Raw genomic sequence first — 26,967 nt, 5'->3', positions numbered from 1 at the left:
ACGCAGTATTATAACATAGTGTTCATGATTACAATAAATAATCAATCCATATCCATGATTCAGTGTTACATACATAATTGGCACTAATTTATACATAAAGTGCATCTGTGCTAGGTCATAAATCAATAAAAAAGAGGACAAACCCACGTCATGAATTCTCACATGTGTGGGCGTGCGGTGCGCATGCGTGGGACGTGAGGGAATCTCGCGTACCTAGGATGTACGCCGGCGCCTGCGCAGTACCCGGCATGGGACGCTGAAGTCTGGCTACACATGTGAGAATTTATGACGTGGGTTTGTCCTCTTTTTTATTGATTTATGACCTAGCACAGATGCACTTTATGTATAAATTAGTGGCAATTATGTATGTAACACTGAATCATGGATATGGAATGATTATTTATTGTAATCATGAACACTATGTTATAATACTGTGTTTTGTGCACATGTACCATATTGAAATTACGTTTTTAATCATGTTTTTCACTGTATATTTGTATTCATTTATTGATGACCAATTATGTAACACTGATGAGATCTACCTTTTTAAACATGTTGAGAACATTCCCTTACGTCCTAACAGCAGCACAGATTAACTACCCCCCATGGACTGGTAGGACCGGCAGAATTTTAATGAGCCCAAGAACCAATAATAAAGATTTACACCCTCCAGCCCATTGTGTTCTTTTCTGTCCTCGGGACAGGTGGACTGGCGGTTCCCCTCCGTTTTAGGGGAAGTATTTATCTTTTGTGCTGGCGTTCCAAAATCCACCACCTATTTTTGCTGTTTTTTTATTTTACCCCTCTTGCGGGGGTTGTTTTGTCCTGCTTACCTCCCCTCTCCTCTTGCTACTGCCCGGCGTTTTCGCCGCGTCTCCGATGGGCGCCGTCATCACCGGAAGTGACGTCGGCCCCTTCCCGGCGTCACTTCCGGTTCTCGCCGAGTATATGCTTTTTCTTGGTTTTCTTTGCCGGTATCCAGTGGAATTGGATTATGGCTTCGGGGGGGAAAGTAGGGTGGAGGGGGGTGGGAGATAGTTCTCAGCCTTAACTTTAGGCTTTTTTTTGTGGAAAATTGGATCTAAGGATTAAATCCACCTGGGGGCGGGAGCTCCACCCTGTTGTGGGCTGTGCCCTCCCTATTTAAAGCTCCTGCTGTCTCTCATTCTTTCTCTGGCAGCACACGCTTTCTGAGCTAGCTCCCAGAGCCCATTAGTACTTTGTACTTTCTCTATTTGTGCGGTTATTTGTTGCGGTCTTGCTACTACGCTACTTTGGTGGGCCTCTGCTTATGCTTCGCCTGATGGTTTCAATTTGTTCAGAATTATTAATTTTATATTTTTTTTGCAGCGATGGCTTCCCCTAAGGACCCAGAGACCCGTAAAGCAGCCTCAATGTGGAAGCACTTGTCCTGCTTTGATGGCAGTACGCTGCTATACGACAATTGTCCCTACTCAAGGTGCGAGGCGTGCCGTAGATCACAGTCGGCTACGGAACCCAACATGCAAGAGATGTATGCGTGGGTCAAGGGATATGTGGATGAATCCATCAATGGCGTAGTCAACCTGCTGGACGAGAGGCTTCCTACTCCTACTCAGGCCCCCATTGAGACCTCTGCGCCCGTGGAGAGGCCCGCTGCAATTTCTCTAGGCTCCACCTCTTCGGATGAAGAAGAGCTAACTTCCTGCTTTTTCCCACCATAAAAGACCCAGAAATTGCTAAAGTCCATCAGGTTGGGGGACCATGATGTTAACACCGGGGAGTCCTCCGATCCCACCGGTCGGGCACAGCGTGTCTTTAAGGCGGATGAGGCCCTCTTTTCCATTATGAGAATGGAATGGAAGAAGCCTGAAAAAGGCCCTGTCCTGACAAAAATATTCAGGACCATGTTTCCCATGGCAAACTCCTTTGTGGAATCGTGGGGTTCCATTCCCAAGGTGGACATGGCTATTGCCAAACTGTCCAGACGCACTCTGGTGCCAGCAGACAATGAGTCTAGTCTGCAAGACCCCGTTGACAGGAGGGCAGAGTGCACTCTGAGGAGAGGTTATTCGGCTGCCGCAGCCGCTGCGTCTGCCGCTATTGCGGCTACGAAAGTCTCTTCCTTCCTGCGCTTCCGTATCAACCAGATACAAATGGATGTGGACCAGAGAGTGTCCTGGGACGATATCCTGGCCGCGTTTAAGACCGTTAATTTAGCCATGGACTTTCTGTGCGATACGGCACAGTTGCAGCTGAAGCTGGCAGCCAAGTTGATGGCCTTAGTTTCCGCAGCCTGCAGGCCCTTATGGCTTAAGCCATGGGTCGCGGATAATGCGTACAAATACAATCTATGTGGTTTGCCTTTTGAGCCTGACCGCCTGTTTGGCGCTCAGCTGGATAAAATTATGGAGGATCTCTTTGACAAAAAGGGGAAGAGTCTTCCCCAGCAGCCCTTTCGGGATCGGGGCAGACAGGAGCGTGGCGGTAGATCCGGCCAACAGTCTAGGTCACGTAGAGACTGGGGGGCGCAGCGAAAATTTTCTAAGTGCCCTCGCAGAGGAGCTAAGGAGGCTAAGCCCTCCTTACTATGGGCCTCTCGCAGGCTCTCGGTTGACCCCCGTTACTCCGGCCATCCTTCCGGAAGATTTTCCCATTCCTTGTCCCCTGGTGCCCGTCGGGGGGCATCTCGCCTAGTTCAAGGATGTCTGGGCTCAGGAGATTCCGGACCCTTGGGTCCTAAATGTCATTTCCGAGGGCTACTTAATAAACCTCAAGTCGCTTCTCCCGGACAGATTTATCATCAATCAGCGCCTCCTGCCTGCCAAACAGGCAATTTTGGAGGCCTATATTCAGGACTATATCCTCAAGGGTGCTCTGAAAGATGTTCCGCAGGAGAACGGGGCTTAGGGATCTAGTCTCTGTTTTTTTCTAGTTCCCAAGAAATCCAGAGACCTCCGGATGATTATCGATTTGAGATTTTTCAATCGATTTATAAGGAAGGTAAAGTTTTGCATGGAAACTATCAAGTCAGTCATCCACGTTCTCAACCCCGGAGACGTGATGGCAACACTGGACCTCAAGGATGCCTATCTTCACATCCCCATCCATCCTGCCTCCCAGAGGTATCTCAGGATCGCGCTCCAGGTCTTGGGGATCCTCAGGCACCTTCAGTTTGCTGCCTTACCCTTTGGGATTTCCTCTGCTCCGAACACCTTCACCAAGGTGGTGGTTTCGGTGGTGGCAGCTTTGAGGCTTTAAGGGCTGACCGTAATTCCTTATCTGGACGATTGGCTCTTAATAGCCTCCTTGGTTCCAGTTCTTTCCCGCCATCTTCATGTAGCTATCTCTTTTCTGCTCCGCCTAGGCTGGATCATCAACTGGCAGAAGTCGAATGTGAGCCCGTCGACTTAAGTAACCTATCTAGGCTTCATAGTAGACTCTGTTGGGATGTCACTCCAGTTGACTCCAGAAAGAAGAACTCGAATTCGGGACCTGGCAAGGTTCCTATCAATTCCTCGTCGAGTCTCTATCAGGACTCTCATGAAGATGTTGGGGCTCATGTCAGCGGCTGCGGATGCAGTCCCTTTGGCTTTGTGGCACCTCCGCCCCCTTCAGTCGGAGGTCCTTGCCAAATGGGATAGCAGCCCCGCCGGGCTAAACTCCCTGTGCTCCCTGTCTTGTCAAACTCGAACCTCCCTGAGATGGTGGCTCCATCTCCCGGAGGGAAAGTCTACAACCCAGACATCCTGGGTCATATTGACTACGGATGTGTCCCAAGTAGGCTGGGGCGCTCACCTAGACGATTCCCCTGTCCAAGGGACTTGGTCTCCTCAGGAGCGGCTACTTTCCTCCAATCATTGCGAGATTCCAGCCATCCGGATAGCCCTCCTTCACTTTGCCCCCTGAATTTGGGGCATGGCAGTGAGAGTACAGTCAGACAACATGACTGCGGTCCTGTACATCAACAAGCAGGGAGGCACAAGATCTCTACCCCTCCTTTCAGAGATCGGGGTAATTCTTCGGTGGGCAGAGTTGAACCTTTCCCACCTGTCTGCCATCCACATCCGTGGTTTCTGCAGCCTAATTGCGGATCGTCTGAGTCACGGTCTGCCAACAATGGAATGGTCCCTGCATCCGTAGATTTTCAGGCAGATAATCCTCATGTGGGGGTTGCCAGAGGTAGACCTCATGGCAACGAGGTTCAATGCCAAGGTGGAGAGGTTCTGCTCCCTTTACAGGGAGGACAACCCCCTGGCGATAAATGCTCTGTCGATACTGTGGAGGTTCAGGCTGGCTTACATCTTCCCTCCTTTTTCCATGATACAGAGGGTATTGATGAAAATCCGTCAGGATCAGGTCTCGTGATTGTCATCATACCATTTTGGCCCAAGAGATCCTGGTTTACCCAGCTCATTTACATGAGTCAGGGATATTATTGGAGGCTCCCCCACGACAGACCCTGGTGTCATGGGACACTCACCTCTGTCCAGATCTGCACAAGTTCAACCTGACAGCCTGGAGGTTGACCAGTCCCTTCCCAGAATAGGAGGGCTTTAAGAGTCGGTCCTGAGAACGTTATCACATTCAAGAGCAGAATCTACTAAGAAAGCCTACTCCAGAAATATGAAGATTTTTTCGTCATGGTGTGCTTCTAACTAGGTGGCGTCTGCAAATCCGCCCCTCTCTGCGATTCTTCAATTTCTACAGGATGGCATAGACAGAGGCTTTGCTCCATTTACGCTGAGGGTCCAGATTTCTGCCATCTCGGCCTGTCTCAACAGACTCTATTCTCGGGACCCACTCGTCAAACGCTTCCTTAAAGGAGCCGAAAGGATGAAGCCTACAGTACTGAAGCCCATCCCTCAGTGGGACTTATCAGTCATGCTCAGGGGTCTAGCATCTCCCCCCTTCAAGCCTTTGGAGGAGGTGGATTTCAAGTTCATGACTCTGAAATTAGTCTTCCTACTGGCAGTAACTTCGGCCAAGAGAATCTCAGAACTTCAAGCCTTCTCGGCCTCAGAACCCTATACTATCTTTCTTCAAGACTGGGTTCTCCTGAGATTCCTTCCATATTTCAGGCTTAAGGTCCCTTCATTTCACAACATCAATCAGGTGATTTCTTTACCAGTTTTACTTTCTCCTTCTACCTCCTCCAGGGACCCTGTCAAGCATCCGTTGGATATCTCGAGATGCCTCCAGATCTATGTGGATAGATCCAATGAGTTCAGGATAGATGAGAATCTCTTTATCCTGTTTGCCGGTAAGTCTAAGGGCCACAAGGCGTCCAAGGCGTCGATTGGTCGTTGGATTAAGGAGGCCATCAGAGAATCTTTTGTCTCCCAGGCTTTAGATCCTCCAGAGTTTATGAAGGCCCATTCCACTAGGGCCATCTCCATTTCTTTCGCTGAAAGAAGCCTCCTTCCTCTGGAGATGATTTGTAAAGATGCCTCCTGGAGCTCTGAATTCAGTTTCATCTCCCACTACAGACTAGACGCCAGGGTAGCTGAGTTTTCGGCCTTTGGGCAGACTATTCTTAGCTCTGCCAGGCATGAAGGCCCCCCCTAGGGGTTCTTCTTGCTATCTCCCCATCTGTGCTGCTGGTAGGACGTAAGGGAATCATTAATTTCTAACGATAATTTGTATTCCCTTAGTCCTAACAGCAGCACACAAATATCCCACCCTAGTAAGGTTATTCTTGCTATAGACACAATGGGCTGGGGGGTGTCCCCTCCTTTTGTAGGGGTGTAATTCTTTATTATTGGTTCTTGGGCTCATTAAAATTCCGCCGGTCCTACCAGTCCACGGGGGGTAGTTAACCCCATCTGTGCTGCTGTCAGGACTAAGGGAAAACAAATTATCGTTAGAAATTAATGACTGTATTCACTAGCTTGACAAAGGCTCCATTGAGAGAGCTGAAATGCTGCATTGCTTTTGGGTGTAATAAATTCCACCTTATTTTCACCACAAGACTGGAGTGCTGCCCTCTTTTCATTGTTTCTAGTCTACTGTTCCTGGTCCAGGAATTATTGTGGGACTTGCACCTGGCATACCTATAGAGTGCTGCTGTGCTGTTTTGCTGTTTTTTTTTTCTATTTCTTTTATATATACAGTTGCAAGAAAAAGTATGCACAATTTGGTCATAAAATGTGATCTGATCTTCATCTAAGTCACAACAATAGACAATCACAGTCTGTTTAAACTAATAACACACAAAGAATTCAATGTTACCATGTTTTTATTGAACACACTATGTAAAAATTCACAGTGCAGGTGGAAAAAGTATGTGAATCCTTGGATTTAATAACTGGTTGAACCTCCTTTGGCAGCAATAACTTCAAACGTTTCATGTAGTTGCAGATCAGATGTGCACAACGGTCAGGAGTAATTCTTGACCATTCCTCTTTACAGAACTATTTCAGTTCAGCAATATTCTTGGGATGTCTGGTGTGAATCGCTTTTTTGAGGTCATGCCACAGCATCTCAATCGGGTTGAGGTCAGGACTCTGACTAGGCCACTCCAGAAGGCGTATTTTCTTCTGTTTAAGCCATTCTGTTGTTAATTTACTTATATTCTTTTGGTCGTTGTCCTGTTGCAACACCCATCTTCTGTTGAGCTTCAGCTGGTGGACAGATGGCCTTAAGTTCTCCTGCAAAATGTCTTAATAAACTTGGGAATTGATTTTTCCTTCAATGATAGCAATCCGTCCAGGCCCTGACGTAGCAAAGCAGCCCCAAACCATGATGCCCCCACCACCATACTTCACCGATGAGATGAGGTTTTGATGTTCGTGTGCTGTGCCTCTTTTTCTCCACACATAGTGTGGTGTGCTTCTTCCAAACAACGCAACTTTGGTTTCATCTGTCCACAGAATATTTTGAAAGTACTGCTGTGGAACATCCAGGTGCTCTTGTGCAAACTGTAAACGTGCAGCAATAGTTTTTTTGGACAGCATTGGCTTCCTCTGTGGTATCCTCCCATGAAATCCATTCTTGTTTAGTGTTTTACGTATCGTAGATTCGCTAACAGGGATGTTAGCATATGCCAGAGACTTTTGTAAGTCTTTAGCTGACACTCTAGGATTCTTCTTCACCTCATTGAGCAGTCTGCGCTGTGCTCTTGCAGTCATCTTTACAGGACGGCCACTCCTAGGGAGAGTAGCAGCAGTGCTGAACTTTCTCCATTTATAGACAATTTGTCTTACCACGGACTGATGAACAGTAAGGCTTTTGGAGATACTTTTATAACCCTTTCCAGCTTTATGCAAGTCAACAATTCTTAATCGTAGGTCTTCTGAGAGCTCTTTTGTGTGAGGCATCATTCACATCAGGCTATGCTTCTTGTGAAAAGCAAACCCAGAACTGGTGTGTGTTTTTTATATAGGGCAGGCCAGCTGTAACCAACACCTCCAATCTCATCTCATTGATTGGACTCCAGTTGGCTGACACCTAACTCCAATTAGCTCTTGGAGATGTCATTAGTCTAGGGGTTCACATACATTTTCCACCTGCACTGTGAATGTTTACATAGTGTGTTCAATAAAAACATGGTAACATTTAATTCTTTGTGTGTTATTCGTTTAAAAAGACTGTGATTGTCTATTGTTGTGACTTAGATGAAGATCAGATCACATTTTATGACCAATCTGTGCAGAAATCTATATCATTCTAAAGGGTTCACATACTTTTTCTTGCAACTGTATATATATATATATATATATATATATATATATATATTCCATAGATGCTTTTTGGAGGGCAGGTACCCTTACAATTGTTACATGCTTGAGGTTAACTCTTTAACAAATCTGTTTTTCTGTAATTAACTACAGAAAATAGATCCATATGAAATGGCTAAGCTTTGTTTTCTCAATGTGTGTCAAAGTGCATTATGAATATGATTCCTTGATACAGTTTTCCAAGCTTGATAATGGAATAAGACTGGGACAGTTTGGAGTTGTGGCCAATATATTAATAGACAAGATGGATTTAATTATAGCATTAGCAGCCATAGCACTTGGTAAGAGTGCTTAGGGGTCCCGATCAGGTAGAAAAACATTGGAACTTTTTGTGGGGAATAACACTATGGTGGCTTTTTTGTAATCTCGGTTTTCGAATATATAATCCTATTATACAAAGCTTTAATTATTGCTTCTTATGTTCCTGTTTTCATACTCTTACACTAGGTGCTTAGGTCCCATCTTATTTCTCTATGAGGCCCTGATAAGCATGGTAGGTGTTTTAGACCTGTAAAATTTGGAGGCCAAGTCAACACCTCAAACTCTGTCACCTTCCTCAAACCATTTCTCAACAATTTTTGTAGTGTGGCAGAGTGCATTATCCATCTGAAAGATGCCAGTACCATTAGAACACAATTGTTATCAAGAGGTATATTTGTTCTTCAACAATGTTTAGGTCCTCAATGTCTTCTAGCAGAACCTTTCACAGTCAACTAGATGTAGACCAGGTCACTTTCTTCCATTGCTGTATGGTTTAGCTCTGATGTTCACATGCCCATTGCAGGCATTAAACAGGGGTCCACACAGGCACTGGGACTGATCTGCAAATGCACAGCCCTATAAACAGTGTCATGCACTGTGTGCTCTGACACCTTTCAATCATAGCCAATGTCAACAGTTTTGTTCAACAGTTCTTCTTGTGTGATATTGAACTAGACAGGCTAGCCTTTCATCCCCATGCACATCAGTTATTCTTAGGTTCCCATGACCCTGTCACCAGTTCATTGGTTATCTTTCTTTGGACCATATTTGGTATGTACTTACTATTTCATGTTGAGAAAGCCTTCTTTTTCAGAAATGCTCTGACTATAGCCATATATTTGACCCCTGTCAAAGTCTCTTAGATCCTTTTCCTTGCACTTGTTTTGTTTCCTATTTCCAACACATCAACTTCAATTGACAGTTCCACTTGCCACCCTTAATGAGTATCATTAATCAAAGTTTTTCACTTCACCTTTCAGTGTTTTTAATTTTTTTGCTAAAGTTGCTCCAATTGCCCTGAAAAATGATATTTAACACCCTCTAGTCTCCTATAATTAAGATTTTTTTATGAAAAAAATGTTTTCTCTTTCTCTCCCCCCTCCTTAAGCTATTGACAGCAATAGCAAATAATGTCAGAATGACCCTGATATATATAGCTATGGGTAAATGCATGTTTGACGGTATTAACAAACAGCGTGTTTAAATACACACTGCCCCATTGTTTGTCCTATACTTTTTTAGAGAGAATGCAAATCAATCTGAAAGACTCTGAAAGAAGGAGGAATGCTATTGAACCCTGGCCCAAGGCCAGATGGCTGGTGCTGCTCCTGCTGATACCCACATTGTGACACTGGGAGGACAAGTCATGGGCATTTTTTTGTGTACTCTTCAATTTTCCACACATTTTGTTTTGAGGCCTATAAATGAAAAGTCACTGGTTTGGTACACACAGATTATTAAATGGTACTAGCAAAATTGCAAGTGTTTTCTTTAATTTAAAGATAGGATCCCTATTAAATATCCCTCCCCTTCTACAAACATACTGCACACTGGTATTGGCAATTTATTTTGGGAATAGGCAATTTTTGTGGTGAAATGTCTTTCAAATATGCGTTTAATATCAGTGGATTAACAATCAAATTTATGTTGTAAAATACACGCATCTCTAATTCTTCTGCTAACATGAATAATTGTCACCGCCAGTTCTGTGAGAAGGTCTGACAGATGTTCTTCTCTACCTCTTGTATGACGTTCTTTGTTTTGGTTTCACTTTGTCATCTCCTTTCCTTCTGCCAGGTGTCACTTATTTAGACTAATCGTCTTCCTTTATATTCCCTCCCATACTGCCTCACTTTGCGGTTTATACTCCTTTCTGGATGAAGTGTTCACTGCTGGAGGCTGCTGCTGCTGTTTGCTCAGATAAGTCTTTTCCTTTATTGTGTTTCCTTGCTGGCTTGATTCTAGATGACCCTGGTCGTGTCCCCTCACTATTATAGGGTTTTCAGGTGTCACACAGTCTTAGGTACGTGGGCATGCAATCGTCTACCATTGAGACCCTTGCATGTACATAGCAGTCAGGGAGAGCTCTTAGGGTTTTAAAGGGCTCACCCATATGCTCCTTAGTTTGGGATCAAGCCAGTCGGTCATTTATTTATAAGTTCCAGCTCTCTGCAACTTCACCCGTCACAATAATAGAACGCAGTGTTTGTGGTCAATAGTTTTTTTTTATACTAGAACTGAAAAACTACTTGTTCAACTATGGAATTATTGGACTGATATGTAGGAAAACACCATCTGATGCAGTAATGTGTCCTCTACCAAGTATAATACAACACAGTATTTGTGACAAATAGCTTTTTCACACTAGGCCTGAAATAACAATTGTTCAACTATGAAATAATTGGTCTTATTTGTAGGAAAACATCATCTGATTTAGTAATGCGTCTGCTTTCAAGGATAATTGACACCCCTGATGAAGCCAGGATAACTGGCAATATGCGGCGGGTGTTTCACCCATCCCCTGTCTGGGCCAAGGCGGTTTTGTACTGTAGTATAATCATTATTATTTGCTTATTGTGCGTTATTTCTTTGGTACTAACTACTTATTTTTTCTTACTGCATTGTGGTGGTGCTATTATTTTCTGACCAGGGGGATGGCATACAGATGGCTGTCTTATATGGCAGCCCTTCTGTGTGCTTAGTATGTTTTTAAATGATTTTATGTTTTTGGTACATGGCTTGTTTCTTGTCATTAAATAAAGTATTATTGTACATTATTTGCTAGGTGTGCTCACTTATATTTCCATACTACTTTAGCTTTTTTTTGCTGGATTATTCAACGCAGTGTTTGCAGTAATTTTTTTTTCACTAGGCCTGAAATAACACTTGTTCAGCTATGAAATGATTAGACTGGTGTGTAGCAAAACACTGTCTGATGCAGTAATGCATCCGTTAACACTGATAAAAAAAATGCAGGGTCTGATTTATCATCATTCTAAAGCATACACCATGTCATAAATTACCATGGTTGCCGTGCCCACTAACAGTGGTTCGCAAAACATTGGCACCAGCTATGTGAACTCCACACTGCAGTTTTGGACCCATTGTCTTGAATGGGTCCGCAATCCACAAGATACAGCAAAAGATCGGACATGTCCTATCTTTTTCCTAGAGGAGGCACAGAATCAAAAGCCCACACGGAAAGGCTTCCAAGTTTTTCCATGGGCTTCCGATTGTTTCTTTTGCACCGCAAAAGATAAACATGTCAAGTCAATGGGTCCGCATCTGGGATGCGGAGTTTACATGGCCAACACTCGTGTTTTGAGTCTAAAAATGTATAAAAACATTGTCTGATGCATTAATGCATCTGCTAACATGGATAAAAAAAATGCAGTGTTTACAGTAAACTAGGTATAAAAATGGCGTTATAGCTGTAAAATGCTATTTATATAATAAAATGTGTATGCTAATACGGACTGATATAATGCATGGAAAAAAAGTGAAAATGATCAGCAACAGAATACTACTGGGGTACTGTGCTGGCAATAAGTTGGGAATATGCCTGAGGTTTTGGAGAGAAAAAAAAAGAAATGAAAAAATAGTTTTCTCTTGCAGGTGGTTGGTTTTGAGACACAGAACTGCTAGAATGAGGTTCTGAAACAGCAGCTGTATTAAGCAGTGTGCCTAGTCCATCACTCCTGCAAAGCTTTCCCTGCTTGAAGTCCCTAAAATCTTTTTTTTCCCTAGACTGTCCCTCTTACAATAGAATATTTGTTTGTGCCTCTGTATACTCTAAAATCTTATTTTGGCAGACACTGCCAGAGATCCATCCACCTTCATAAGCAGCTCAACACAGTATGGTATTTGCTGGTTCTTTGCCCAGGTGTCTCCCTGCTGCCACCGCTGATTGGCTGATGAGGCTTTATGTCAGCCTCTGAGTCAATCAGGGAAAGCTCTCACCTCCGCTTCCTCCCATTAACAAGTGACCATCCTTCTTCCTCCTTTATGTTTTTTCCCCACCAATCACCACATTAAAATGGTGCTGGGTGTCATTTTTATACCATTCATCTGAAACTAAACAAGAAAGGGATAGGGCTTAGAGGGAGTGTAACAGCATCTGCTGTGCGCCATGGTTCTCCTGCTTACCGCCATGGTCCTGGGCGCCATGTTCAGCGGTGATATGCTGCCTGTGCTTCCCCATTCACCGCTGCAGTTCTGGGCTCTGTCCTTGCAGGTACTGTTTGTTCTGTGATCCACTCCACAGTTTACTTTCAGCCTTGGCCAAAACATGCTTGTTGCTTATTCCCTGCAGCACTTCCTTAGGGGCCGGCGCACGTCACTTCCTGTGCTTTATGGGTTAGATCATGTGACCTTACTCACCAATCCTAGCCCTCCTGCATGTATATAAGTGGCTCAGCCCCCTTTCCAGATGCCTGAGTGTCAAGGTCCTTGTGTCCTGCAAAGGTTGCTGAATTCTCTGCTTGTGTTTCTGAGTACCGGACGCGTGCTTGTGCCTGGACTCTGTTATCTGTTTGATCCCTGCCTGCTTGTCTTGACTCTCCTGTTACCAAACCAGACTGCCTCACCCATACCTGTGCTGCCTACCCTGAACTATTGCTTGTTTGACTTCGCCGCTGCCTCATCCTTCGGTCCTGCACTGTTGCTCCTGGTTAGGATTTGGCCTGCTGACTACGTCTCCACCTCTGGTACCTTGCTCAGGTACCTCCTGGTCTGCCTGGACCAGCTGCCTCGTGTGCCTATCCTCCTTAAGAGGTAGAGACCTGGTGTTCCTCTCGAGAAAGCCTATCCCCACCATCAGGGGTACTGTGAAGAACGAGTGGTTCACTTAGACAACGCCCTTAGAGGGGGTATGACATGTGGCACAGTGGGTTCACACCCGCTGGTTTGTGACAGGGAGGAATGGATTCAGTCACAGCCCATCAGATTTATTATTATTATATCATTTATGCTCCAAATTGGTTTTAATTTAAGTTCAAATCTACACCAGCTCACAGTTGGCATAAATTTACATTTCTGGTGCATGGACAGCCAGAAGATGTACCACATTTATTAAGACTACAGGCCTGTGCCTTTCTATAAATGCCAATCTTAGTAAATCTGTACCAAAATATGTGTCATATTTTTAAATATCATATAATGCAATGTAATCAATTCTGCATTTCCTTCTGTGTGTATACTGGTGCTGAATTTCATATAAGCATAGCAGTTAAATTGATATAGCAACACGGTTACATCCATAACTATGCTCTTTGAGGGAGAGTAAACCAAAGTGCATCTACAAAGTGAAACCGAAGAGGATTCTGAAAAATAGTCTCTTGGCAGCTCTCATTCAAAGCATAAGGAAAAAGAATCCAAATTAAGGTGGAATAAAAGCAGCTTTCTTATTCAATAATGCTGTCCAGAAGTCATTACTCCAGTTGTTATAGTAAAAGAAAATCAATAAAGATGATCAGACTGCAGAGTGCGGAACAGCTTCTAATAGATTTAAGTTCTCCAAACACTGTGCAGCTGCACAGCTAACACAATGATGCCAATTCTTCTCTATTTGAGGGGTGCACTGCCCTGCCTGCTGAGCTTATAGCTACACAAATGAACCATTCCTGCAGAACCTGCCTCCATATATAAAAAAAAAAATCACTGTGTGGTGGTTAATTATATTTATTGAAATACTAGCAACTTTTCAATCAATAGAACTGCCACAAATTCAACAGAAAAAGTTGCAATTCAGAACCAGTCTCAGATGCAGTATTTAAGTATTGCAATACAATTGGCACATAAAAGAGACATTATGATAATCTTACATAAAGATATGGCTTACTTTCATAGCGAATTTGGAATCCGACATCAGAATGGCTCTTGTCAGTGCTGAAGAGGAGGTACAGAAAGTTGCTAGTACTGATCAGGAACTGGGGAACCTGTGTACCATCATAGACCCCAATCAATGGAGAAGAATAAGACTTTCCATCTCTCACCTCCAGTGTGTCATAATTTACTTCAGTCTTAAACCTGCATGGACACAATAAATAACATAATGTTATAAATAAGGTTGGATCTTTGAAACCAAATGCATCCTTAAAAACACAATTACAGGGATTGTCCACTCCATTACAAGTTATCCGTATGATAAGCTGTCACTAGTTGAGGTCCGACACCCCACAATCTCTCACTGATGAGCTGTCCTTCAGTAGCTTCGGATGTTTTTAATGCGCCAGAGGATTAATCCAGAGTATGGTGGAGTAGTTGGAAGAACTACACAGCTCCATTGTTTGTGCAGTGAAAGGAGCTGGCTAGTACAGTGCTGCTCCCATTCAATTCAATGGGGGCACCCTTAAGTAACCAGCTATATCCACTGCACAATAGACAGAGCTTTGTTGTTTAGTATTGACTTCAGGTGCGTGCTGGTGCAGGGTATCAGACCCCTACTGACCAGCAGGTGACGGCCTATCCTGAGAATAAGCCACCACTTGCAAAAGAATGGACATTCCCTTTAAGGCTACTGTTAATATTAAGTCTAACTTGGCTCATAGGTTATAATATGAATGGTGAGAGCAGTATTGATAAGCATGATAACAATCATTGGTTTTCCAATGTTAAAGCTTGCATTGCCAGTGTGCCTGACATTTGCAACCATCAGTTAATACTTTCCCAATTTACCGAGTCACCTAGGCAAAGCTTAGGGAGCTTTCATAGTACCTGGAAGCTACTCCATTCAAGTGAAAGGAACCACATAGCAGATCCATGAATGGCTGGTGGACCAAAACACTGATATGCAGGAAAACTGCAAAAGAGGTTCAGGCTAAACCATGTTATTATTTTATCATCCACAAAACCATCCTAGATCTCCAGTGATATCAGATAGTTACCCATAACAGCTTAGTCTATCATTGATAACGGGCATCACTATTAACCCTAGATCACAACAGATACTAGGTATCAATTTCCAATCGTCGCTAAACTTATGGAGTATTATAGGACCACTATGTATACAGAGTACTTGTCATTTCAGGTGACTTTTTAGGGTAGATAACATTAATTCTGGTCATTTTATGACTTATATTCTGCATTTCATCACTGATGTCTACCATACACTGCACACATAAACTAGGGGAGATTCCGCTCTCCTACACAGTATCTCTCTGTAAAACAACCTTCAGATGCAACAGCATGGGAGTTGTGCAAATACTTGAGTAGAACTAAGAATAACATGTAGCACAGGACAGCAATTTACAATCAAAATTCTCACTAATTTGAAATATTGGATAAACCATGTTTTTCACATGTATTTGTACATAAAGAGTTAAAGGGGTATTTATAACTGAATTTCACCTGCAGCACTACAGACTAATTGATTGTTATAGCCCCTTCATATTACATGTAGTATGTAACTAGATCCCTCAGTAATGTTAAAAACAAGGCAAATTAGTCATAAGGCTTTTACAGGAAAGAGTCTCCATGTACCAAATTCAGAAAAGAAAAAGAAAATAACAGATCGATAAGACTATCTAGTAAGAATTTGGAGATTTTCAAAATAATATATTTTTCCATAAAGATCCATAACCTGTTTCTTGACCAAACTATTATATTAATATTTAAAGAGAACTGAACTAATATCTGCTCTTGGTGAATTTCAATGAATACGAATATGACACTGTAATTAAAGGGTACAGCTACACAGTCAAGTTTCTGCATGCAGTTTTAGAAGCCAAAATAAGAGGTGAAACATAAAAGGAGAGAAAATATATATATATGACAGATAACACTTCTCTTTTTTTTTATTCACTCCTGGTTTTTACTCCCAAAACTGCTTCAGGTCCACCCAATCTTACCACATATAAGTCTATTCTGAAACTGATGAACTTGAAATGCATGCCTAAATGGTCACTAACTTTTCACACAACTTTGCATAGATCAATTGTCCAAGCAGCCGCAAGAATATTTGTGATATGTTGAGAAATGTCTAGTTCTCATGTTATCTACTGTTTAACACAGTCCCCCTTGCTAATTGCTTTTCTGTTTGAAAAATGCTTTTTATCTGTATCCAGATGAACCAGCTCTGCTGAACTATCATATTATATATGTCAATATAACTCAATGGAAAGGGGATGAGTGAGTAATAGCTGAGTGAGACACACACAGACAAAGAGACAGCTAAATAGGAGGTTTATAGCTCAGCACAAGTGCTGTATTCACGTCCATACAGGTCAGTACTTCTTTGTAACGTTCCCTAGGATCCTGGGGCTGCTTCTGAGCGCATAAGAGAAGATTAGGAAACAAATTCTCCTCTACTTTCTGAGTGTAGAGGATGGCACCATCTATTGGACAACTGCAAAATAGACATTCAGCATGCACAGAAGTAAAACTGTTAAAATGCCAGATACAAGGATATAATGACCTAAATTAGTGTTATAATGTACACACACTGTACTACTGATTAATGCAAAGTTTGTTGAAAGGTTAGTGATGTTTGTCATGTTTATATCTCTACTTTAAACAAACTTTGAATGTATAGTTTTATATACTTGCTTGTGTAATGAATCATCTTTTGGTCAGTTAACTTACTTGTCAAATGTGATTTTTATGGGATATCCAGGTTGTGCTTCAAGAACCCACACACAGTTCAAGGAGTCCTTGTAAAATCCAGGCCACCCAGGGGACAGAATCATCCCACTTGGAGCAGTCAAATGGCCACCACATGGAGCTGAAAGAATTATGATAGCATATGTTATAAAAAATATCACAAGAAAATACATAAATGTTTTGAATTACCCATTACACCTATAGTGCAAATATATACAGTGTATATTGTGAAATTAGTAGTCTTTCACTAAATTTAAAATTTCTAATTTCCTCCGAAAATCATCTTTCTGCTCATGAGTATCCTTTACTACCCACAAGTGACCCTTCTCTTTTCTGGCCCAAAGACTACTAGTGTTTAAATACTGTATGTAAAAGTTTATTAATAAGTACTCTCCGGACTAGAAAAATTTGAATATTGTGCAAAAAAATATATTTATTTCAGTAATGCAAATTAAAAGGAATTGAATTAATGCAGATTAAAATTAGAATTTTGTGAAAAGGTTCAATATTCTAGGTTCAAAGTGTCACACTCTAGTACCTCAAAATTGTGACTTTTGGGTTTTCATAAGCTGAAAGCCATAATCATCCAAATTATAACAAATAAAGGCTTGAAATATCTCGCTTTGCATGTAATGAGTCTATCTCATATATTAGTTTTACCTTTTAAGTTGCATTACTGAAATAAATGAACTTTGCACGATATTCAAATTTTTCGAGTTTCACCTGTGTATATATATATATATATATATATATATATATATATATATTGTAAAAGATTTCACATTAGTGTGAAAGTATCAAGACAGGATAATGACAAAGACATTCCATGTCAAAGCAAGATATTCAACGCTATGAACTCTGCACCATCTGTGGCTAAAGCAAAAAAAAGTTTCATTGGGTCTGATGACAACTCTTTAAAACATGAGCTGATAGAAGTAACATTTCCCTAAGGTAGTAGTGTGATTTTCAGTATGTCTCTGTTGGTGATTATGTTTAGAATTATAGGATGCGTGTGTTAAAGAGAGTAACAAACAATCCTCAAGGAATGACTTCTGTCTTCTGTTTTTTGCTCACCTTCTGTAACCTTTCCATCTGACGTATAAACCGTGCTATTCTGGTAGGGGTAATTTCCAGTAATGTCTGTTATTTATCTACAAGGCGCAAGTCATGTGTTTATTTTATGATCTTGTCTTATAAGCTCACACCTATTGGCAAGTTAAACACTGACCTGCCTCCTATCTACCCTATTTGATGTGCTGAGTATATTGATCCCACTGTGAGGAGTTATTCTTAGCCCAGTTTTATTCTTCAACGTCCTTCTTTACGATTGTTTTGTGCATTTACAAACCTCTTGTGTACTGCTAGATGTTAATGTTTCCAGCTGTTAGAAGACCAGAGTTTTCCTCATTAAAATTGCTCTTATCTTCTAAAATATGAAGAGCAGACATAATTGGTACTAGATATTGCTATTAGTCTGCACTATTTAGTAAAATTGGTGGACATAAGAAGTAATGTTTTTTTCGCATATTCACTTGGATATGTTGGAATTGGCAGTATGGCTACCAATGACGAACAAAAGGAAAGCAGCAATGATGTTCCAGGACCAAATTGTATTTTATTTCTATAGAGGTCATATGCAGCAGTGGCTTGGCAATAAAGTAGCGTCAAGTTTCCCAACTTCCCAGAGGATACTAACATAATCCTCATTCTGTGCTTTAAATACTGCGGGACTACAGTGTATGTTAGTTTAAAAACAGTTACACACAGTTTATTTGAGTAAGGGTTCATTCAGACGGCCATATGCTGTCCGCAAAAATACTGAATGCTATTCGTTTTTTTACGGATCCGCAAAAAAACGTATAGCATTTAGTATTTTTGTGGACCCATAGACTTCAATGGTGCCATGTCCTGATTTTCACGGACAAGTATAGGACATGTTTCATTTGTTTTGCGGAACCATGGAATAGAAAAGTGCCCCATAGAAGTGAATGGGTCAGTATCTAATCCGCAAAAAAAAAAAAAACGGATCCGCATTTTTGCGGATAGGATACAGTCGTTGAATGAGCCCTAAGTGAGTAATTGACTTGTTATCATCACTGAGAAATATTGATATACTATATACATTCAACAATTCTACACAGAGAAAATATGATGATATTTCAGTCAGTTTTAGGGAATAGGTGTGAGTCCACATATTGTCACTCTTAAAGGGGTTGTCTCACTAAGGCAAATGGTATATATTATGTAGACAAATTTAATAATAGGCTCTTACTAATGTATTATCATTGTCTATATTGCTTCCTTTGCTGGCTTAATTAATTTTTTCCATTGCATTATACACTATTCATTTCCAGAGGTTACGGCCACCATTGCAGCACAGACACTAGGTGGCCAGGACATGAGCTCTTGCACTTGTGTGTCTATGTGCACTCCCACTATACCAGCCACCAGAGAGGGTGGAGCTTTTTCCTATAGTGTGACAGGGTTTAAGTCAGGAGTGTGTATGAAGTGACCAGCAGATGATGGAGAAGTCAGTAACCAGCCTAGTTTATGTCAATAAATAAGTCTCTTTTTACTAATTTGCAGAATAGGAGTAGTCCTACATTGAACAGTAATAAGGCAGAAGCAGATTATAGTACAGTCCTTCCCCAACATCAACGTATGGATAGCAGCAATGATGGGGGTTGTAGTACTTCTTCTATCTGTCTCTCTACACAACTTTACAGGCAATGAGGTCTGATTAAAATGTTCCCGTTTTTCTGGGGCTGAGGGGTACAGATTTAAGATACAGACGGCCAAACCATCTGAAAGTATTGAAGGGTGTGCTAGCAATGGTCCATCTTAAAGCAGCAAACTCTCTCTCTCTCTGCCATAAACATGAACAATACCTTTCTGACTGACTCCAATGGACAGCCTTTTAGATTCTCATATCTCTTTCTGTGAAGCACTTTTGTGTAGCTAAGGCTCTCTTGTCTGTAGATGGTCTCAGAGTTGAAAATTCTCTGAGCTGGGTTCTAGTTCTGAGGAACTTGCACAAGTATATTCTCTCTCTTCCTCAACTCAACTCTCACGACTCTTTAACCAGGAAGCAGACCTAGGTCCATTTCCTGCCAACCTAAGGGGATGAACCAAGATCCTAAATATTTTACTTGTGAAACATTACCATATTACAATAATTTACCCTTTGCAGTGAAAATGTGCTGGGTTAATGTACATGGCACTTTAATCATTACATTTATGAGGCCTGTTCTATCAAATTATTTGACTACAAAATAATATATAATGATAATAGGGAATAGTCACCCATTAGAATAATCATTAGCAGTGCTAAACAAGCTCCGGCTCAGGAAGAAGTGTTAAGAATGTCATAAAGAGCACATGGTTCCTTGGTCCACAGTACCAGTTCTACTATTTATACCAGCCATGTGAAATCATTATCATAATACCCTAAATTAAGTGGAACCACTTAGATTACATTAAAAAGACAAGCAATTATGAGCAAATGACCTCTGTTTTACAGTAGTAAGATATAAACTGAAGGGGAAAATGTCAAGCCTATTGACAGTAAGGAGTTAATTGTAGTTGCATTTTATTAGACAGTTATAGCCTAGCAGGTCTCCATGATAAGGTTAGCTAGTGTCAATCTTCATTGGTGTGTGTATAAGTACCAATTAGTACAGGGTCATAATTGCAGAGCTCTATAATGTGTCAGTGATAATAGGTTATTAGAATCCGGCTCGTTCTGTTAGATTCTTATTATCTGCGTGGAATACAAAGTTTTAACTATGACATCTCAGCGCTGTTCTTCCTAAGGCAGTTTGGGCACCACAATGGGCAGAACGTTCCATTACATGTAAAAAAAAAGGCAACTATATAAAGAATGGTTATAAACATTTTAACCCCTTAAATACTAATCAGGCTGTGATCAATATTTTCCCTGTGAGGTACAGATGAGTAGAACTTATTTTGCCATTCCTCCAAAAGATGGAAACAACAGCAGATGTGCTACAATTTTTATAGGACAAACATTTAATACTTGTGTAGTATGTTGGACAACCCATACACCAGACATGAAATCTACTCCAGACAGGAGCTGGAGTAGACTTCTGGTCTAACATGCGGCGGTTTTCTGGCACAGATGTTGTTAAATGAGTTGGGCCACGGAGGTCCTGACCATGGTCCATGCCAACAAAATTTCCAACTTTTCTATGTCAGAAAACTGGGTTAGAGACTATGAAACCTTCTTTCTTCTAGTGGTCTGGGTGCTTAACCACTTGCACCAGATAGATAACTCCATTAACCCCTTAAGGACTAGCCTGTATTTTATTTTTCCTCTCCACATTCCAAGAGTCATAGCTTTTTAAATATTCTATTTACCATACCTTGTTTTGTAAAACAGCAAGGAAAAATCTTAGTGGGGTGAAATTGAAAAAACCCACAATTCCAAGATTTTTGGGGTTTTCATATGAAGGCATTCACTATGTGCTGAAAGTGACACGAGGTCCTTATTCTGGGGGTTAATACAGTTATGGCGATATCAAATTTATATAGTTTTTATTTTGTTTTACTAAACATTTGGAAAAAAATCTAAATGTTCTTTGTATTTTTTTAGATTTCCGTCTACAGAGCTGTATTAGGATTTGTCTTTTTACGGGGAGAACTGTATGGCTTGGGCATTTTGGGATGCAGAAATACCTGTTATGTTTATTTTTGAATTGTTTATTTTTAGATTTTAAATTGGCAAAATGGATGATTTTAATTTTTTATATTTTTATGTTTAGATTTTTCTACAATAACTTTTAGCCCCCTTTGGAGACTGGAACATATGATCTTTTGATTGCTTGTCCCATACATCTGAATAAAATACTATTGAGGTCTATGGGATTCTGAGACACGGCTTGCTGAGCCTTGCCCCACGCTGTACAGACAGTTAACCACGATAAGCCTGGAAACCTTCAGAAGTCCCCAGGCTATCATAGTAATTGATAAGAGCCCTGCGATTTAGCCGTGGGATCTCCAATTGGAAGGCAGAGGGAGCCCCCTCCCTCTGCCTAACCCCACAGATGCTATTGACAGAGGCATTTTAGGGGTTACATAACTGGGTTGGAGCATCACTGCTGATCCTCGTCTTTGCAGCCAGGTGCTGGCTGTATTATACAGCCAGATCCCACCAGGTATAGAGCGATCTCAGCTTGCGTACAGTCATGGCCAAAAGTTTTGAGAATTAGATAAATATTGGAAATTGGAAAAGTTGCCGCTTAAGTTTTTATAATAGCAATTTGCATATACTCCAGAATGTTATGAAGAGTGATCAGATGAATTGCATAGTCCTTCTTTGCCATGTAAATTAACTTAATCCCAAAAAAAACTTTCCACTGCATTTCATTGCTTTCATTAAAGGACCTGCTGAGATCATTTCAGTAATCGTCTTGTTAACTCAGGTGAGAATGTTGACGAGCACAAGGCTGAAGATCATTATGTCAGGCTGATTGGGTTAAAATGGCAGACTTGACATGTTAAAGGGAGGGTGATGTTTGAAATCATTGTTCTTCCATTGTTAACCATGGTGACCTGCAGAGAAACGCGTTCAGCCATCATTGCGTTGCATAAAAATGGCTTCACAGGCAAGGATATTGTGGCTACTAAGATTGCACCTCAATCAACAATTTATAGGATCATCAAGAACTTCAAGGAAAGAGGTTCAATTCTTGTTAAGAAGGCTTCAGGGCGTCCAAGAAAGTCCAGCAAGCGCCAGGATCGTCTCCTAAAGAGGATTCAGCTGCAGGATCGGAGTGCCACCAGTGCAGAGCTTGCTCAGGAATGGCAGCAGGCAGGTGTGAGCGCATCTGCACGCACAGTTAGGCGAAGACTTTTGGAAGATGGCCTGGTGTCAAGAAGGGCAGCAAAGAAGCCACTTCTCTCCAAAAAAACATCAGGGACAGATTGATCTTCTGCAGAAAGTATGGTAAATGGACTGCTGAGGACTGGGCCAAAGTCATATTCTCCGATGAAGCCTCTTTCCGATTGTTTGGGGAATATGGAAAAAGGCTTGTCCGGAGAAGAAAAGGTGAGCGCTACCATCAGTCCTGTGTCATGCCAACAGTAAAGCATCCTGAGACCATTCATGTGTGGGGTTGCTTCTCATCCAAGGGAGTGGGCTCACTCACAATTTTGCCCAAAAACACAGCCATGAATAAAGACCAAAACACCCTCCAACAGCAACTTCTTCCAACAATCCAACAACAGTTTGGTGAAGAACAATGCATTTTCCCGCACGATGGAGCACATAAGGCAAAAGTGATAACTAAGTGGCTCGGGGACCAAAACTTTGACATTTTGGGTCCATGGCCTGGAAACTCCCCAGATCTTAATCCCATTGAGAACTTGTGGTCAATCCTCAAGAGGCGGGTGGACAAACAAAAACCCACTAATTCTGACAAACTCCAAGAAGTGATTATGAAAGAATGGGTTGCTATCAGTCAGGAATTGGCCCAGAAGTTGATTGAGAGCATGCCCAGTCGAATTGCAGAGGTCCTGAAAAAGAAGGGCCAACACTGCAAATACTGACTCTTTGCATAAATGTCATGTAATTGTCAATAAAAGCCTTTGAAACGTATGAAGTGCGTGTAATTATATTTCACTACATCACAAAAACAACTGAAACAAAGATCTAAAAGCAGTTTAGCAGCAAGCTTTGTGAAAACTAATATTTGTGTCATTCTCAAAACTTTTGGCCATGACTGTACTTGCTCTATACAGCCCCCTAAGCATGATGACGTACATGTAATGCTTATGCATTAAGGGTTCAAGGACACATGAAATCCTGTAATAAGTATAGAACAGATATCCTAGGGAACAATCGACATGTAAATTAGCTCATACCCGCCAAACCAGAGACATCCATAGTTCAGCTGGTATGAGCTAATTTGCATACTTTTGTTTCTTCCCAAAAGCACTGCTCCCCTCCCAAGCAATAGAGTTAAGAAATTAGGGAAAAAAGAATAAGCAGAGATGCAGACAAAAGTACTTTGTAAAGGATATCTGGAAAGTGACCAGAGAAAGTGACAAAAAGATTGGCTCATGCATTGTTGAGAAAGAATTTGAGACTTAGCAAGAGAATGCAATTGTAACTGAGATTCATTCTTGGCTTGATTTATGCACTTCAGCTCATACCACTAGGAAGTCCCATATTAAAAGGGTTGTCCTACTCCAGTAAACATGTTCAGTGGTTTTCAAGTGTAAAATAAAGAAACTTAGTAGGGAATACATTTTAATTTGTATCCATATTTTCATTTTCAAAGCTTCAAGGATGGCCACTTGGTTCTGGTGGTTTGGAGCTTCTCCTGCAAGATGTTATACTCAGGTGACAGGGAGCTTCTTCTCTTCTCTCTGTATATTGGTACCATTTATGAAGGATCTGGCTTTCTGCCTCAGTTCATCAGCCCCCTTTTTCATCATGGCTGGTGAGGAGGCAGCTGTGTCTGAGATCATGTGACTGCAGGTAAAATAGTCATCCGTGAACATTTGCAAATTTATATGTATTAGTACATTTCATTATTGTACATTTGCAAACTACTGAATTTGTGTTGGCATTGGAAAGCCCCTTTAATAGGAAATAGCCTTCATTTAGAGGCTGAAAAGCTTTACTGGATGGGTTCACATGTAGCTAGTGTGTCACACAGCGAATTACAGAGTGGAAAAAATGCACATCTTATGAAAATTAATTAGTCACACAAGATTCTCTTCTTTTCATCAGTTCATAATCACCCAACTATGGACCAGCTTATAGCTTGGTACTGACGTAGAAAGAATTACTACTAAACACCATTTGTTTATTCAATGTTATTTGATTATATTTCTGGAAATGATCTTCAAGGCACATGACTTCTCCAGCAGGAAATGAATTATAGATTTCCCTATAAACACTGTTCGGTTAGATAAAAAATGGTGTAATTATTTTATTTATATGTTTCGTTATTTAGGCTTAAAGTGTAACTGCCATTTTTTCCCCTCTAATGTGTAAGAGCAACGATAGGGAACTTTGTTTTAATATAGTTTATTTAGTAAAGTTGTATGTTTATAATAAAAAAACTCGCCCTGAAATTTCCCTTAGCAATGCTCACTAAATGAGTGTTGCTAAGCATATCCGTCTACACAGTACAGAGCAACACTCACTGTGAAGACGGCTGAGGTTAATTATTTTTTTCCTCCTTGCTGGTTCCTATATATTTCTAAAAATTAACATTTGTACTATGCATATATATTTGCTCTGCCCTTCTGCTATATTGACTCTGATCAGCATGGCCAGCGCTGACAGTGAATAATTCTTTAGTATCCCCAGCGTGCTGAGTAACTAACTAGCCGCAGGGCAGATCGTGCAGTCAGCACTGGCTATTTAAGAGAGAATCAGAGTAGCTGATTTATAGTTAGTGTTGAGTGAATCGAAGTTAACAAAGTGGAATTATATCCGAATTTCAAGAAAAATTAGATTAGCCATGAATCCAAATTTCCTGACACTACATGGTAATGAATCAATCTTTCCTGAAAAAAAACCCTAAACATTCTCATCTCATCCATTTGAGCATCTTGAGTGCCAAAAGAGCACCAATTCTTGTGCGCACTGATATGTGACATCACCGAGAATTGGCGCATTCTCCCCAATCAAGATAGCCATGATCAAATGGATGATGTGAGTGTATATATTTTTTTGTTGCAACCTCTGATTAACACTCTGATAGGCTGAATGTGACCTTTAGATGCCTCAATCAGCATTGAACGTGGCATCTGAGGGGTTGAATGAAGGTCATTGTGCCCAGTCCATGCTATTTATATATAATTATATGGTATAGATGTTAATTTTTGGAAAGATATTGTAACCACCAGTTCTGTGAGAAGGTCTGGCAGGCGTTCTTCTCTACCTCTTGTATGACGTTCTTTGTTTTGGTTTCACTTTGTCATCTCCTTTCCTTCTGCCAGGTGTCACTTATTTAGACTAATCGTCTTCCTTTATATTCCCTCCCATACTGCCTCACTTTGCGGTTTATACTACTTCCTGCATGAAGTGTTCACTGCTGGAGGCTGCTGCTGCTGTTTGCTCAGAAAAGTTTTTTCCTTTATTGTTTTTCCTTGCTGGCTTGATTCTAGGTGACCCTGACTCCATCCGTATTAAGTACGAGAGTGGTGTCCAGGAGTTTCCCCCTCACCGGGAGTACCACTGCCCTATTACTCTCATCCCAGGCGCCAAGCTGCCAAAATCACGATTATACAATCTCTCCCAACCTGAAAGAGTCGCTATGCGTACTTATATCTCTGAGAGCCTGAGAAAGGGACACATCCGACCCTCGAAGTCACCTGTTGCCTCTGGTTTTTTTTTGTTAAGAAAAAAGATGCTTCTTTAAGACCTTGTCTGGATGTCAGGGAGCTGAACCGTATCATCATTCGTGACCCATATCCGCTTCCTCTGATCCCGGACCTGTTTAACCAGATTGTTGGGGCTAAAGTTTTTTCTAAGTTGGATTTAAGAGAGGCATACAACCTAGTCAGGGTCAGGGAAGGGGACGAATGGAAGACGGCCTTCAATACCCCTGAGGGTCATTTCGAGAATTTGGTTATGCCCTTTGGTTTGATGAATGCTATGGCCGTTTTCCAACATTTTGTGAACAGCATTTTTTATCATTTAATGGGGAAATTTGTACTGGTGTATCTAGATGACATTTTGATTTTTTCTCCTGATTTCAAGACTCATCTGGACCACCTACAGTGGGGGAAATAATTATTTGACCCCTCACTGATTTTGTAAGTTTGTCCAATGACAAAGAAATGAAAAGTCTCAGAACAGTATCATTTCAATGGTAGGTTTATTGTAACAGTGGCAGATAGCACATCAAAAGGAAAATCGAAAAAAATAACTTTAAATAAAAGATAGCAACTGATTTGCATTTCATTGAGTGAAATAAGTATTTGAACCCCTACCAACCATTAAGAGTTCTGGCTCCCACAGAGTGGTTAGACACTTCTACTCAATTAGTCACCCTCATTAAGGACACCTGTCTTAACTAGTCACCTGTATAAAAGACACCTGTCCACAGAATCAATCAATCAAGCAGACTCCAAACTCTCCAACATGGGAAAGACCAAAGAGCTGTCCAAGGATGTCAGAGACAAAATTGTAGACCTGCACAAGGCTGGAATGGGCTACAAAACCATTAGCAAGAAGCTGGGAGAGAAGGTGACAACTGTTGGTGCGATTGTTCGAAAATGGAAGGAGCACAAAATGACCATCAATCGACCTCGCTCTGGGGCTCCACGCAAGATCTCACCTCGTGGGGTGTCAATGGTTCTGAGAAAGGTGAAAAAGCATCCTAGAACTACACGGGAGGAGTTAGTTAAT

The 26,967-nt window shown here is 41.3% G+C and overlaps 1 protein-coding gene across 1 annotated transcript in view; it reads right to left on the bottom strand.

Moving 5' to 3' along the window:
• Positions 1–26,967, bottom strand: part of CSMD2 (CUB and Sushi multiple domains 2) — a 1,002,961-nt gene that overhangs the window by 253,161 nt on the left and 722,833 nt on the right. Inside the window, exons 16-17 of the mRNA XM_040422265.1 lie at positions 16,560–16,698; positions 13,819–14,006 (exon numbers count right to left, since the gene is read on the bottom strand). Of these exons, the coding sequence (XP_040278199.1) occupies positions 13,819–14,006; positions 16,560–16,698 (327 nt within the window). The remainder of the gene's footprint in view (positions 1–13,818; positions 14,007–16,559; positions 16,699–26,967) is intronic.

The sequence above is a fragment of the Bufo bufo genome, chromosome 3, assembly GCF_905171765.1.
Source record: "Bufo bufo chromosome 3, aBufBuf1.1, whole genome shotgun sequence".
Lineage (NCBI taxonomy): Eukaryota > Metazoa > Chordata > Amphibia > Anura > Bufonidae > Bufo > Bufo bufo.
The sequence above is the reverse complement of the archived record's forward strand: the minus strand, read 5'-3'. Positions and strand labels throughout refer to the sequence as shown.